Source organism: Perissodus microlepis, chromosome 13 (assembly GCF_051167445.1).
Source record: "Perissodus microlepis isolate ML-2025 ecotype Zambia chromosome 13, ASM5116744v1, whole genome shotgun sequence".
In the NCBI taxonomy this organism is placed as follows: Eukaryota; Metazoa; Chordata; class Actinopteri; order Cichliformes; family Cichlidae; genus Perissodus; species Perissodus microlepis.
The window spans coordinates 27,249,762-27,262,620 of NC_140473.1; the positions used below are offsets into that span (position 1 = coordinate 27,249,762).

The 12,859-nt window shown below is 39.3% G+C and overlaps 1 protein-coding gene across 1 annotated transcript; it reads left to right on the forward strand.

Annotated features, from left to right (window-relative positions):
* The first annotated feature begins 377 nt into the window (after positions 1 to 377).
* napba (N-ethylmaleimide-sensitive factor attachment protein, beta a) lies at positions 378 to 12,595 on the forward strand. Its single transcript, XM_084948017.1, has 10 exons — positions 378 to 619; positions 5,082 to 5,161; positions 5,728 to 5,844; positions 7,951 to 7,997; positions 8,128 to 8,205; positions 8,309 to 8,364; positions 10,218 to 10,302; positions 10,535 to 10,639; positions 10,795 to 10,863; positions 11,493 to 12,595. Exons 1-10 carry the CDS (start codon positions 522 to 524, stop codon positions 11,643 to 11,645), a joined length of 888 nt encoding a protein of 295 aa, XP_084804143.1. The 5' UTR covers positions 378 to 521; the 3' UTR covers positions 11,646 to 12,595.
* The last annotated feature ends 264 nt before the right edge of the window (positions 12,596 to 12,859 follow it).

Consider the following 12,859-nt stretch of genomic DNA (forward strand, 5'->3'; position numbering starts at 1 on the left):
GTTTTCCAATGAAGTGGCAGTATAAGAAGGTTTATGTTTTAAAGTCCACAAAATAAAGAGTAAAGTTTTAAAATAAAACAGTATGGAGTACAAAGTACAATGCTGACATAAAGAAATAACAGGTTAGAGGCAGATAAACACCTTCAGTAATTACTTGATTAACTCTAATAATTAATTCCTCAACAGGTGCTATCCATGCTCATCAAAGGTGTTGGGCACCATTAGATTACTAGGGGTCAACCCACACTTCTCCTAACTTTTTAGTTTTAAGTTTTAAGTTTAGTTTCAACCTTGCGCCAGTTAGTTGCACTTCCGCTTCCTTCCAGCAGATGGTGCCATTGACTCACAACTAACGCTCCACTCTCGACGTCGAAGAAGAGCTGCAGCCTCTCAGCAACCAGCAGAGACGTCTCTCTCTCCTCTCTCCTCTCCTCTGCTCAGCTCTCCTCTTCTCCATCCACTGCGGAACATCGGCCTGTTTTCCTCCCGTCCCTCCTCCAGCGGCAGACACCCAGCTCGTCATGGACAACTCCGGGAAAGAGAAGGAGGCCATGCAGCTGATGGCTGAAGCCGACAAGAAGGTCAAAGCGTCCGGATCCTTCCTCGGAGGGATGTTCGGGTAAAGGATGCTCTGATTCTCTGCCTCTGTTTACCAGCTCGTCGTGGTGGTGGTGGGGAGGGGAGGGGGCTCTCTGCACACAGGGCCCATCTTCTCCACGGACAGACCGCTTTATTATGTCTATATTAGGCCTGTGATATACAAATAACGCGCCTGACGCTCAGAAGCGAGCGGCACATGAGCCTGCATTGCACGCTTTTGTATTTTATCATCACCCTTTAATTTATTCCTTATAAATCCCACCAGGTGCGCCTAACTTTCACTATGACATTGTGTCCTTTTTTTTTAACGTTTATAAACGAATCATGGAGTCGGCTTCATGCCAGAAACACTGGCTGGCACCGCAGATTGTGCATCTTGGCAAATTTAAATGTTGCGCATCTCTGGATGGTGCTGATGCTGAGGATGCTGGAGGTGAGCGAGTTTGGATGAAGCGTGAGGCCGAGGCAAAGATGCAGGGAGGCGGGGAGAGCAGCGCAGGCAGGCCGGTGGTGATGCGGTGTTTGCGGGGGATGGTTTTCTTTTTGGTTTTTTATTTGCTCTGTGTGTGTGTGTGTGTGTGTGTGTGTGTGTGTGTGTGTGTGTGTGTGTGTGTGTGTGAATGGGAGTGAGTTAGCTTATTTCACGCGTGTGGGAGGGGCGGATGTTTAGCCATCATTTTTGATATGATGTAACCATTGATAACAAACAGCCGGTTTGCTTGAGGCAACTTATTAACTGAGGGCTCTTTGTGTAATAAAGAAAAAAAAGAAAAACATGTATTCTGTGCAAAGCAGGTCTCTCCAAATTCAAACTGACCCGATGGCCTCTGAGATTAGTCTCTCCAAATCTGACTGTTTACTATCTGAATCTGATAAATTTGGGTCAGATGATTGCAGCCAGCTTCAACTCAAACAGACATGTAAAAGGTTGGTATAAGGAAACACTGTGAACATGTGTATTTACCCTAATTATCTTTAAGGTTTAGATGCTAAAATCAATTCATCTGCATGTCCTGAGTGTCTGTTAGAGTCATGTCGGTTTTATAAAATTATACATAACGTGTATTATAAAGTGATTTTTAGGAATTTATCGTTATTTGAGAAATAAGAAAAGAAAAATAATGCAGGCTAATATAACTAACACAAACTGGTAACTTAGAAGAGAAATCATCTGAGTTGTTTTGAACAGGATCCCTGAAAAACCTTTCTTACTACACAACGGAGACGGATAATAATTTTATTTGTTTGGGGGGGTTTTTGTTTTTTCAATTAATGGACTACTCTGATTTTTGGTCCATTCAACTGACAGCTTGCATATTTAGAGATATAACATGGGGTTTTAGGATTTTATGATTTATGATCAGCCATTTTTTTAAGGAACATCTAATTAACTAAAATCAAACATAAGATTAAGCAAGTAATATGAACCTAGAAGCCAATAAAATAGATCACACAGAACAATAAGTGAGCTGGCCAACAAAGCAGAACTGGTTATTATTAAATAACCATGAAAGAATAAGGAGGAGTAGCCACGATCAGACACTAAATCCCATATAGTCTTTTATGGTAAATTTTTATGATTAATACCAGAGTACCAAGTCTGGCATACAGTATCAGAAAATACAGTTATATTATAGGTCTTAAATCTTTGTTTATAGATGCATATTTATAAAAGAATGAATAGATAGATAGATAGATAGATAGATAGATAGATAGATAGATAGATAGATAGATAGATAGATAGATAGATAGATAGATACAGTGACACAGTGTTAATAATTTTCCTTCTAACTCTACAACAGTTGTGTCCACACCTCATTGGACTATAAACTGAGCCAAAGCTCTTCTAAAAGCAAATCATCCTGATAATGCATAAAGGCACTTTTTCGGGCAAATATTTTGAAGCATTATCCTAATTAACTTTAATTTTATTGACCACTAGGACATTAAAAGCTGCATGTCAGTGATCAAAGTTTTCTCACCTCTCCCAAAATAAGGTTTTAAAATGTGTGTTTTTTTCTGGCACTATCTTTACTTTTAAAAAAGTTTCCCATAGTTTCTGCTTCAGGATACTTTGAGTGTCATGTACCTCTCTAATAGTGTCTCTGATTGAGTTTGATTTGTCATGTAGTAACAGTTAAACCCATCAGTCCTTTTTGAACCTAATAGTTTTTGAGTCATTAAAATAAAGAAACCATATAAAAATTTGAGCAATTTCTAGATAGTTAATGCACTAACACTTCAGACACATACAGATTGCTTCATTTCAAATTCATTTTGGTATTGTACAGTGACAAAATGTCAAAAATTACAATTCCTGACAAAAAACTGAGGACTTGACACAGAGCTACTTATTTGGTGTCCTAGAACTGAGAACTAGGTCACTCAATAAGCTATACCATGATTATTTGATGATGTTTTGTGACCAGAGGTAGGTTGTAGATTTGTGATGCCATATCATATCATACTAGGGCTGCCACGATTAGTCGACTAGTCACGATTACGTCGACTATTAAAATCGTCGACGACTGATTTAATAGTCGACGCGTCGTTTGAAGCTTTGTAAGATCCCAAAAGACGCAGGAATAAGTAGTAGGATTTAAGAGTGTAATAACGGACTGAAACAGAAGATGGCAGCACTGCATGTACAAGGATGCCAGCTGCTGTTAAACCCCGAAGAAGAAGAAGTAGCTCTGTCCCAGAATTCATAGCGCAGCCCTGCTCAGTTTCCAACAATGGCGGCAGCTAGTTAGTTTTAATATTACTCTTATTATTCTTTCTGGGACACAAAATAAACATTTAACATATGTTCAGGCGAGAATGTAGCTGTGTAAACCTCAAATATCTGCTCAGTTTATCAAGACACCACATATTTTTAAAAGCGCTCCGACGTTTTCGGAGATGTCTGTTACCCACTAGCTCGATAGCTAGCCGGGGGCAAGGCTCACTAGAGCCCTGAGAACACCGGACTCCCGGCAAATCGTTTTCAAACCCACCGCCGTCTTTCGCTACTCAGGTTAAACATGTAATATAAGTCACTTAGATAACTTAAAAATGTTATTGTTTGGCTTTTTTTTAGTATTTTATTTGTTCCTGAGTAAATCGGTTTGGCTGAGATTAAAGTTATAGTTTTTACACAGCTGAATAAACGTCAAGCAGACAACTGATTATCAGAAGTGTGAGATGCTCAAGAATTTACTCCGGTGTCCTGTTATATTTTAGATAGCAAGGAGTTTATTAAACTTCACCGAAACAATCTGCAAATTTTATTAAAATTTAATAAACTATCATCTTGTCTTTATTTTTAGTTAGCACATACCTTACACACTTAAAGCTGTAAGCTAATGATAGTTATATAAGAGCAGATGCTGCTGGTGCAGTAAGTTGTACGTTTTACATCCAATGGATGATGATCTGATTAGTCGACTAATCGCAAAATTAATCGGTGACTAGTCGACTATCAAAATAATCGTTTGTGGCAGCCCTATATCATACATCTAATTAGTGTTGATGTATAATTTAAAAGCTGCATTTATTTTCCTACAGAAAGGTGCAGATGTTGTTGCTGAACAAAGCCCCTTCTTTTTTTCATGATTTAGAGCTACTTGCCTTTTATTTGAAATCTTTTGTGAAAGATTTTCTTCAAGACTCTTGTATAAATATTGAGGGAAGTAGCAAAGCCACGAAATGTCAAATGCTGAACATAATCTACACTTTTTATTTATCATTGAGCTTGAGAAGGATCCTTGTTGGGTTTTAACTTTGTCTGTTTGTTGTGGTTTGCACGCAAAGAACACCGTGCAATATCGCTTTCATTTTTGCTCCATAACACTGTTTTCCACATTTGTTTTTGCATTTTTTTACAGAAAATAAATCATTGAGTTGTTTTTTAAGATAAAAATGTTTGCAAAATTGAGGAAATGGTCCTTCTCATATTTAAATCACATTTAACAGATAACATTTCTCATTGCAAGAGAAATACGCATCTTTTATCCATATCTAATCAGCAAATCAGCAGCCTGCCTCTCTCGTTTTTATGGCTGCTTGGTTTATTGTCCTCCTTTTTTTCTAGATGCAAACCAGTCCTCTGTCCTGTGGAGTGTGACGTAAATACTTTGTGACCTAGTTCAGCCTTCATGTAGTAAACCAGAAAGAAATATGATGCACAGATGAGCATGGTTATCGAACAGGAACGAAAAATATAGTTTGAGTTGTGCAGCAAGTATCTGTGTGCACAGCAATACAATATGCAAGAGAAAAATGATTTGATTTGAGACTTGAGAGTGTGTCAGCTGGAGGGGTTTCTGTCCTCTCAGCACGTATGTCCTTAAACTGGAAGAGCTGTAGTAATAACTTGTAGTGTTGAAGTAAATTTACATTAAAAAATAACATTTAAAAATGAGGTTGATGAAAACAGACAAAAGAAATTATACATTTTGTTTGACTTTGCTTTTTATGTGCATCCTTGTTGTGTGTTTTAGGGGGAACCATAAGGTGGAGGACGCCTGCGAAATGTACGCCAGAGCAGCCAACATGTTTAAGATGGCAAAGAACTGGAGTGGTGGGTGACACACACTTATCTACACACACACAAACACACTATCTACACACAAGTACATGCGTCACATTCATTAGACAGTAAAAAAAAAATGCTTTACAAAAAAAAGACAAACTCCCACACAAACACCCACATGCAGACACGCACATGTATCTGAATGCTTTTACCCTCTGCTTTTTAGTAGCATATGAATGATTCAACAGCCTGTAGAAAACATCATGTTACCACATACAGCAATGAGATCTTTAAACATGGACTGATCAGTGAGATTTTGTCTGCAGGAGCCACCCTGTGCTCTAGATATGCCAGATGTGCCAATAATAGCTCACGCTGTGCAGAATTGAGCTGTTTGGATGTGTGTTTTGATGCAGCCTGATGTGTGTCCGTCCACACAGTCAGTCGTGAGCATGGTTGTGTAATGCAGCAGGAGTAAAAAAATGAAACCTGGTTGAAGTTTTTCTCATTCAAGATGTGACTGTGTGTGTGTGTGTGTGTGTGTGTGTGTGTGTGTGTGTGTGTGTGTGTGTGTGTGTGTGTGTTTGTGTGTGTGTGTGTGTGTGTGTTTGTAGCTGCTGGGAACGCGTTCTGTCAGGCCGCTCGGCTCCACATGCAGCTTCAGAACAAACTGGATTCTGCCACCAGCTTCGTCGATGCAGGAAACGCCTACAAGAAGGCCGACCCACAGGGTGAGTGCTTCTGTCACACAGACACACACATCTGGCTGAGTGACCACTACAAACTTACATTTAGGCCGTGCATTATGTCTCCTTTTAGTGTTGCAGCACAGATTTACACATTTGCCTAATAACAGGACGATGGTTGGTTGCTGAGAGGAGACACAGGTCTGTTTGGGGCTGTGTCGGAAAGGTCTGCTGACATAAAACATGGCTTTTGTTATGTAAGAACAACATTGTGGTGCACCGATGTTTGGCTAGAAGCTACTTGGTTGATACGCAGATAATTGCCTTGATTTTAATCAGACCAAACTCACTCCTCTGAGATGAGCCGAGTGAGACACAGTTTTAATAGGTGCTGTTGATGTTCAGGAGATAAAACCATCCATTTATGTCAGCCCGGAGATAAAATCAGTGTGTTGTTGTTTTTTTTGTTCAAGGACTCTTATCATTTACCTCCTGATGCTTACTCTGTTATCTGGCTTTATTCAGATTTCTGTACTTCAAACCTGTCGCTTTAACAAGTGGAGAAGGGAGGAGCAACAGAAAAGGCACTAGAATTAAACTGACCATCTAAACTGTCCCCCTCTAGCCACAACTATACCCAAATTTGCCAATTTTCTTGGATTTCTTCACCCTTTATTCACAAAGTGCAACATAAGTAAAATGTTTAATGAGAAGTATCCTAATGTGCCTCAAGGTGCTTTATGTTTGTGAGGTAAAGACCCTACAGTAATACAGAGAAAACCCTAACAATCACATGACCCCCTATGAGCAAACACTTGGTGACAGTGGGGAGGAAAAACTCCCTTTTAGACGGAAGAAAGTTCCAGAAGAACCAGGCTTAGGCAGACGGGACTGAATATGGGTGTGTCAGAACTTTAATCTACGTTCATTATGCTGATTTTCTTAAGCTGTTTGTAGAATATGTGGTAATCAGTCTTCGTAGCATTTGTGCTGGAAGCCAACATTTGATTAGATTAGAAAAGCATTATATAAATGCCGGTGCTCTGTTGTTGTGGCCCATGCAGAAAACACTTTCCACATCCCGTCAGAGGAGTGAGTTTGGAGTTTTAGAGAGGGTTGAAAGTGCATCATTGTAATGGAAAGACATTGCAGTGACATTACAACAAGATATGCTTGTTTTTATAATCAGTGGAATCCATAATGGTAATTAGATTAAAATTGGATTAGCTGAGCTGCCCTAACTGTTTACTGTCCTTCTTTATCCATTTTTTCTTACTTGTTTGTGGGTTTACACGTTTAAAGCTTCTCTAAACATTGGGCAGCAAATTCTGCTGTTTAAACATATCACAGGGTCCATTTAAACCAGCCTGGCTCCATAAAAACATTCATTCAACACTTTTTAAAGTAGTAAAAAGAAGATTTTAAAGAATTTAAAGAAACAGGAAAAACAGGAGCCTCTGAACACTGTAGCTGAAAGGGCTCTACAATGGAGCTCAATGAGGCAGGATGCATAAAATGTCTTGACAATTTAACCAAAAGAATAGTGTTTGCTGTGTTTAGGTAAAGAAAAATACATGTAAAAACTGGTTAAACAGTTACTATTTGACAGCACTGGTTCATTTCTTTGCCTCTATGTAAGATGTTCAAAACAGGAAAATCCTGTTTCTGGTGGTTGCTGCGTCCCATTCCCCCCAAAATGCAGTAACAGTTTTAGCAAATTGCAACAGTTTTAACTGAGATATTAAAGAGGTTAAAGCTGATCCCACAGATGTGCTAAATGAATGTGCTGTGTTTACACTTCCTCGGTTTCCTCAGAACAACTACAAAAAAGTGTAAAGCTACATGGTGAAAGGGGAAGCCTCTGCATCACTGCATTTCTCCGACAGGTTCGGGCCCAGGGGTGGGATTGATGGAAGATTAAAATGGGTCCCTGGTTTGCTCCAGGAAAATTAATATCTGGGTTGTGTTGTGACAGACTTCCTGCTTCCTGGTGATGAGCTTAATAAAATACAGTGGGTTATCAGGTTAACAGTCACATAGGGAGGAAACTGAAATTGGAGATTATTAATTTGACTTCGGGGCTTCAGCACACTTTCCATTTTCTTTGTATTTATAAAAGCCCTCCTTACCCTCTCATCTGTCTCTTTCCAGAGGCTATCAACTGTTTAAATCAGGCCATTGACATCTACACTGACATGGTAAGACCTCTGCCAGCCATTAAATCTCACTCTCTGACAATGATCTCAGTCTTTCCTTTGATTAATGTCCTGTACTGCCTCTTCTATCTATGTGTGTGTGTGTGTGTGTGTGTGTGTGTGCTGACTACAGGGTCGGTTTACCATTGCAGCCAAACATCACATCACTATAGCAGAGATTTATGAGTCAGAGCTGGTGGACATTGAGAAGGTAAAGTGGGGAGTAAAAGGACTTCCTCCCTTTCTTTGGGATGAAAAGATTTTGGATCTATGTGCGACGCTCTGAATGTCCTCCTCTGTGTGTGTGTTTTCAGGCCATTGCCCACTACGAGCAGGCAGCAGACTACTACAAGGGAGAAGAATCTAACAGGTAAATGAGCTATATAGTACATACATAATGCTAAAACCGACATTTATTTATAGAGTCAGGTTTGTTTATTATTTTTGCAATCAAGCAGTGGGGCAATTTAAAAAACAGATATAAGAGCAAAACATTTACGATTATTGGATGTTGCTGAGCTGTGACTCAGCATTGAAAATGGCCACTAGAGATTTGTCTCACATCTTTCAATCTTAGACACATTTTTCATGAACTCAAGTCAATTTTAAACATATTTGAGAAACTAAACAATGCACAAAATATTTTTTTATTTTAAGTAAAATCAAGATGTGATTTAAAGCTGATGTGATCACAGTAAATGATCGAGGGAGTACACAGAAACAGCAGAAAGTCTCTGTGTGGGTATGATTACACAAATCTTCTGACTTGGTAGATCACAATTACTGGAATTTTGACATAATAATGGGTTAAAAACAACACATTACCATTTGCAGGTTGATAAATTAGAATATTAATAAAAAAAAACAGTTCTAATAAACAATTATTTCTATTACTAAAAGTAGAAAGACCATTTTTTTCAGGTTACTCAAATGGACTCAGGCGCAGACCAGGAATCCTTTGCAAAGCAGTGATTTTATTTACAGTAAACACCAACTGCAAATATGTACAACTTGCAGGGGTTGGGGGGGCGGGGGGACCAGGGCTCCAGGGTCCGTGGGAAAGGGAGAGATCCACACACACGCCACACTCTTCGGAATTCCACTCCACTCTCTTCTGTAGGCACTCGCGCTTCTAAGCACTTTGCCACTCAAACGCTCTCAGGTCCCTTGGGTTTACAGGGACGGGTCCAGGAAGATCTATTCACACAAAGGACTCGGTTAGAAACAGACTAAGATAAATACACAGGTTCAGATCAGAAATTGCCAGCCAGACTAACATAGAATACTCAACGATTCAGTGACAAGTACCACAGAACCGCCATCTTAAATAGTGCTCAGGATTGCAGGAGATGAGCAGCAGGTGTTGTGATTGGAGACAGATGCGTGGGCCAGAGGCAGGAGCCTGTGATGAGCTCACCGCAGATAGAGGAGAGAGAGCGAAAGACAGAGAGCATAAAACAACAAAAAAACATGTTGCCTAACACAGAGCCAGCCAGCGAGACACGGGGACCATGACAGTTTCTGTCTTCACTGCCCCTGTTTGTTGTCTCCTGGAGTTGCTCTCTCTTAAACTAACTGTGGATGTTAATGCTATCTTTATACATTTTTTTGCAGACCTATTGTGTTCAACTACTAAATTTACCCCATATTCATCAGCATACTTATGAAACTAGTATATAATTTTGTGAAAACTTGGAAGGAACCAACCAGACTATGATTACAGACAACTGAACAAAGGACAAAGGAAAACATAAGAGTTTACACAGAGGGTTAATCCGGAAGTGGGGTTGCTGATTTTATTGCTTATTTGGTATTTTTGTGTTATGGACTCTTATTTCTTTTGATTTGGGGAAAGTTGTGTTTCTTGGAGTTTGATGGATCACTCTTTAGTCTGATTAGTGAGAAAAAACTGAGAACCTGATCTGTGATTAAAATATAAGCAGTGGTTATAGCCCTTGTAGGGGAAAATGTATAACTATACATGTATAAATGTGACTGTGATATTGTTGACACTGGTGGAGTGTTTCATGCTAAAGCTGCCTCTCGTACAATATGATGAAGTGGTCATTGAGTGATGCTCACTCAGCCAAGCCTGATGGTCTTTACAGCTGGATAATACGCTTTGTATACAGTCTGTGGGTAAAAAACTGTCAGTCATCTGTAGGAAGATTCAGTATGAAAGAAACAGCAGATGTTAAAGTAAAATTGTTTGTGTCTTTTCAGCTCAGCTAACAAATGTCTTCTGAAGGTCGGACACTACAGCGCTCAGCTGGAACAGTACCAGAAAGCGATTGAAATCTATGAGCAGGTAACAACTGATTGTTATACCCATTTTGCTTTTATAAATGCAATAATGTTAAGTTTTTATTGTATTTGAAAAGAACCCTTTTTTATAATGTTTCATCCCATTTCAAAATTGATTGGTTTATAAGTGACCAAAAATGTAAAAATGTATCAAGTTAAAGAGAGGGTTTTAAAAACTGGTCGTTTATGACATTTGCCCACTTTGGTTAATGTCTGTGCCTCCATGTGTGTTTTAGGTTGCAATGAGCACCATGGACAATCCCCTACTCAAGTACAACGCAAAAGAGTATTTCTTTAAGGCATCGCTCTGTCATTTCATTGTGGATGAGCTCAATGCCAAGGTAACACAACAAACAACAACTATAGGCAGCCACTGAGTCCACACAGACACATGCACACTGAATCTGATGTATTTGTGGGTCGGGTTTCATGCTTAATTGTTCATTGCAGAAATCAGTTTACACGTACCCTTAACACTAACGCCTGTGTGTTTCAGTTGGCCATCGAGAAGTATGAAGAGATGTTTCCAGCCTTCTCAGACTCCAGAGAGCTCAAACTGTTAAAGGTAAATTACCTTTTCTTGTTTTTTTCAACGTAACTTTCTAAGTTTGCATAAATATTTTATTAAAGGTTTTAACGGTTTATAAAATCTGTTACGCTGAAACAATAATTTTATGAAAAATAATATAAACACTCTTTACAACAAGCAGACAGTGATTTATGAAACAAATTCCTGGAAAATTTAAATGTAATTTTTGTTTTTAACCTCTGCAAAGGTTTAGACTAAACTTTGTTTACTAGTGGATGCATTGAAATGTTTTCAAATGTTTGTTGTATATTTTTGTAGCTCTCCATCTTTGACTTACGTGATTAAATAACAATTGCATTGACTTAGTGCACCATCTTGTGGTTCAAACTGGCATTGCACAAAGGTACAGCCCAGCCTTACTCCAACTTCAGTTGATATGTCTTCAGATATCACACCTTTAGTTAAGTTTAGACACTGAAATCAAACATGTAGATTTCTTTCAATAGTATTTAATGTAAATAGTCATAAGAACATTATGAGGTGAAGGAAAGCCCACAGAATATGATCATTAAAAACACTGCTGCTACTAATCAGAGCTTAATTGTGCCATTTGTGTGTTTTTTCCCCATGAACATTCGCCTATTCGCCACTCCTCTGTGCAACAGAAACTGCTAGAAGCCCACGAGGAGCAGAACAGCGAGGCGTTCACAGAGGCGGTGAAGGAGTTTGATTCTGTGTCTCGCCTGGACCAGTGGCTGACCACGATGTTGCTACGCATCAAGAAAACCATCCAGGGGGACGCTGGGGACCTGAAATAGACACACTTAGAAGAGGGGAGAGAACAAAGGGGGGGATAGGGAAAGGGGCCATTGAAGAGAGAAGGAAGATGAGAGTGGAAGGGATTAAATGATGGGACAAGGCATGTATCTTAATGGATGTGTAAAAGTAGAATAAAGTAAAGGCAGAAAGATGAAAGAGGGTGGGAGGTGAAGGAGTTTACAGTTGTACATATCAGTCTGCATGTGACCTGCCCCCCAATGAGCTAAGCATCACCTTTAAATCACCTTAAGATCACCCCGTGTCTCCCGGTCCTGCAGTATTGCTCTCGTAACACTGGACAGAATTGTACTTAAAAAGTAAGAGTGGAAAGAAAGTGTGTGTGCGCGTGTGTGTGTGCGTGTGTCTGTGCGTGTGCGTGTGTGTGTGAAAGAGAAAGAGTGTGTGTCCACACCAGAAAGGTAAATGAAACTGTCTGATGGGAAAGTTTGCAGCTTACATGAGATTTAAGGAAATGTGTTATTTAAAAAAAAAAATATTGAGAAATATTATTTATGAGATTTCTGATATTTATTGTCAATACTGAACATATGTATTGTTTATTATGGTGCTCAGTGTTATGATTTGTCTTACTATTTTAGGTATTAGCCCCTCAGCTCTCTCTCCTTCTCCTTTCTCCTTGACTTCTTCTCTTCCTCCTCCTCTGTCTCACTGTCCTCTCCGCATCCCCACACCCTGTCAAATCAGTGAAATCACCCATTGTGATTGGTTGGCTCTTTGTGTTCAGGCCAGTGGTGGTTCGGCACAGTAAGCCACCAGTGCTGACTCATGTCACTGCCTTGTTTTGTGCATGTCTACTGTCATGTTGTTGTAAGTGTTTTCCGTGTTGTGCTAATGTGTGAAGAACATACATGTAGCCTCGTATCATTTGTGTGAAATCGGTAAATATGTACTTCAGAGACCGAGTTGAATAAAAACATCAGCGCTCCAAGTATCTGGGTGTTTATTTAGAATATGGAAACAGACAACAGGCCAGAAGACGAGAACACTGAGAAAGAAGAATATCTCATGAAAATAAATATAAATAAAGGAAAATAAATACACTACATTCACTTTAATAACATAACATAGACGCATTCCTAAATAGAACTGGTGTCTCCGTGGTAGGTATTGCTGCAGTTACAGATTTTGGAAGCTAGGATCTGAAATGGATTTTAGTCATAGGTGAGAGTGAGTCAATCAGGTTTCTCCCAAA

Bases quoted from the DNA above. Each gene is read 5' to 3' on its own strand.
- napba (XM_084948017.1), top strand. From the start codon at position 522: ATGGACAACTCCGGGAAAGAGAAGGAGGCCATGCAGCTGATGGCTGAA. The intron at 620-5,081 runs GTAAAGGATGCT...TGTGTGTTTTAG, and splicing joins TTCCTCGGAGGGATGTTCGG to GGGGAACCATAAGGTGGAGG. The intron at 10,864-11,492 runs GTAAATTACCTT...TCTGTGCAACAG, and splicing joins GAGAGCTCAAACTGTTAAAG to AAACTGCTAGAAGCCCACGA.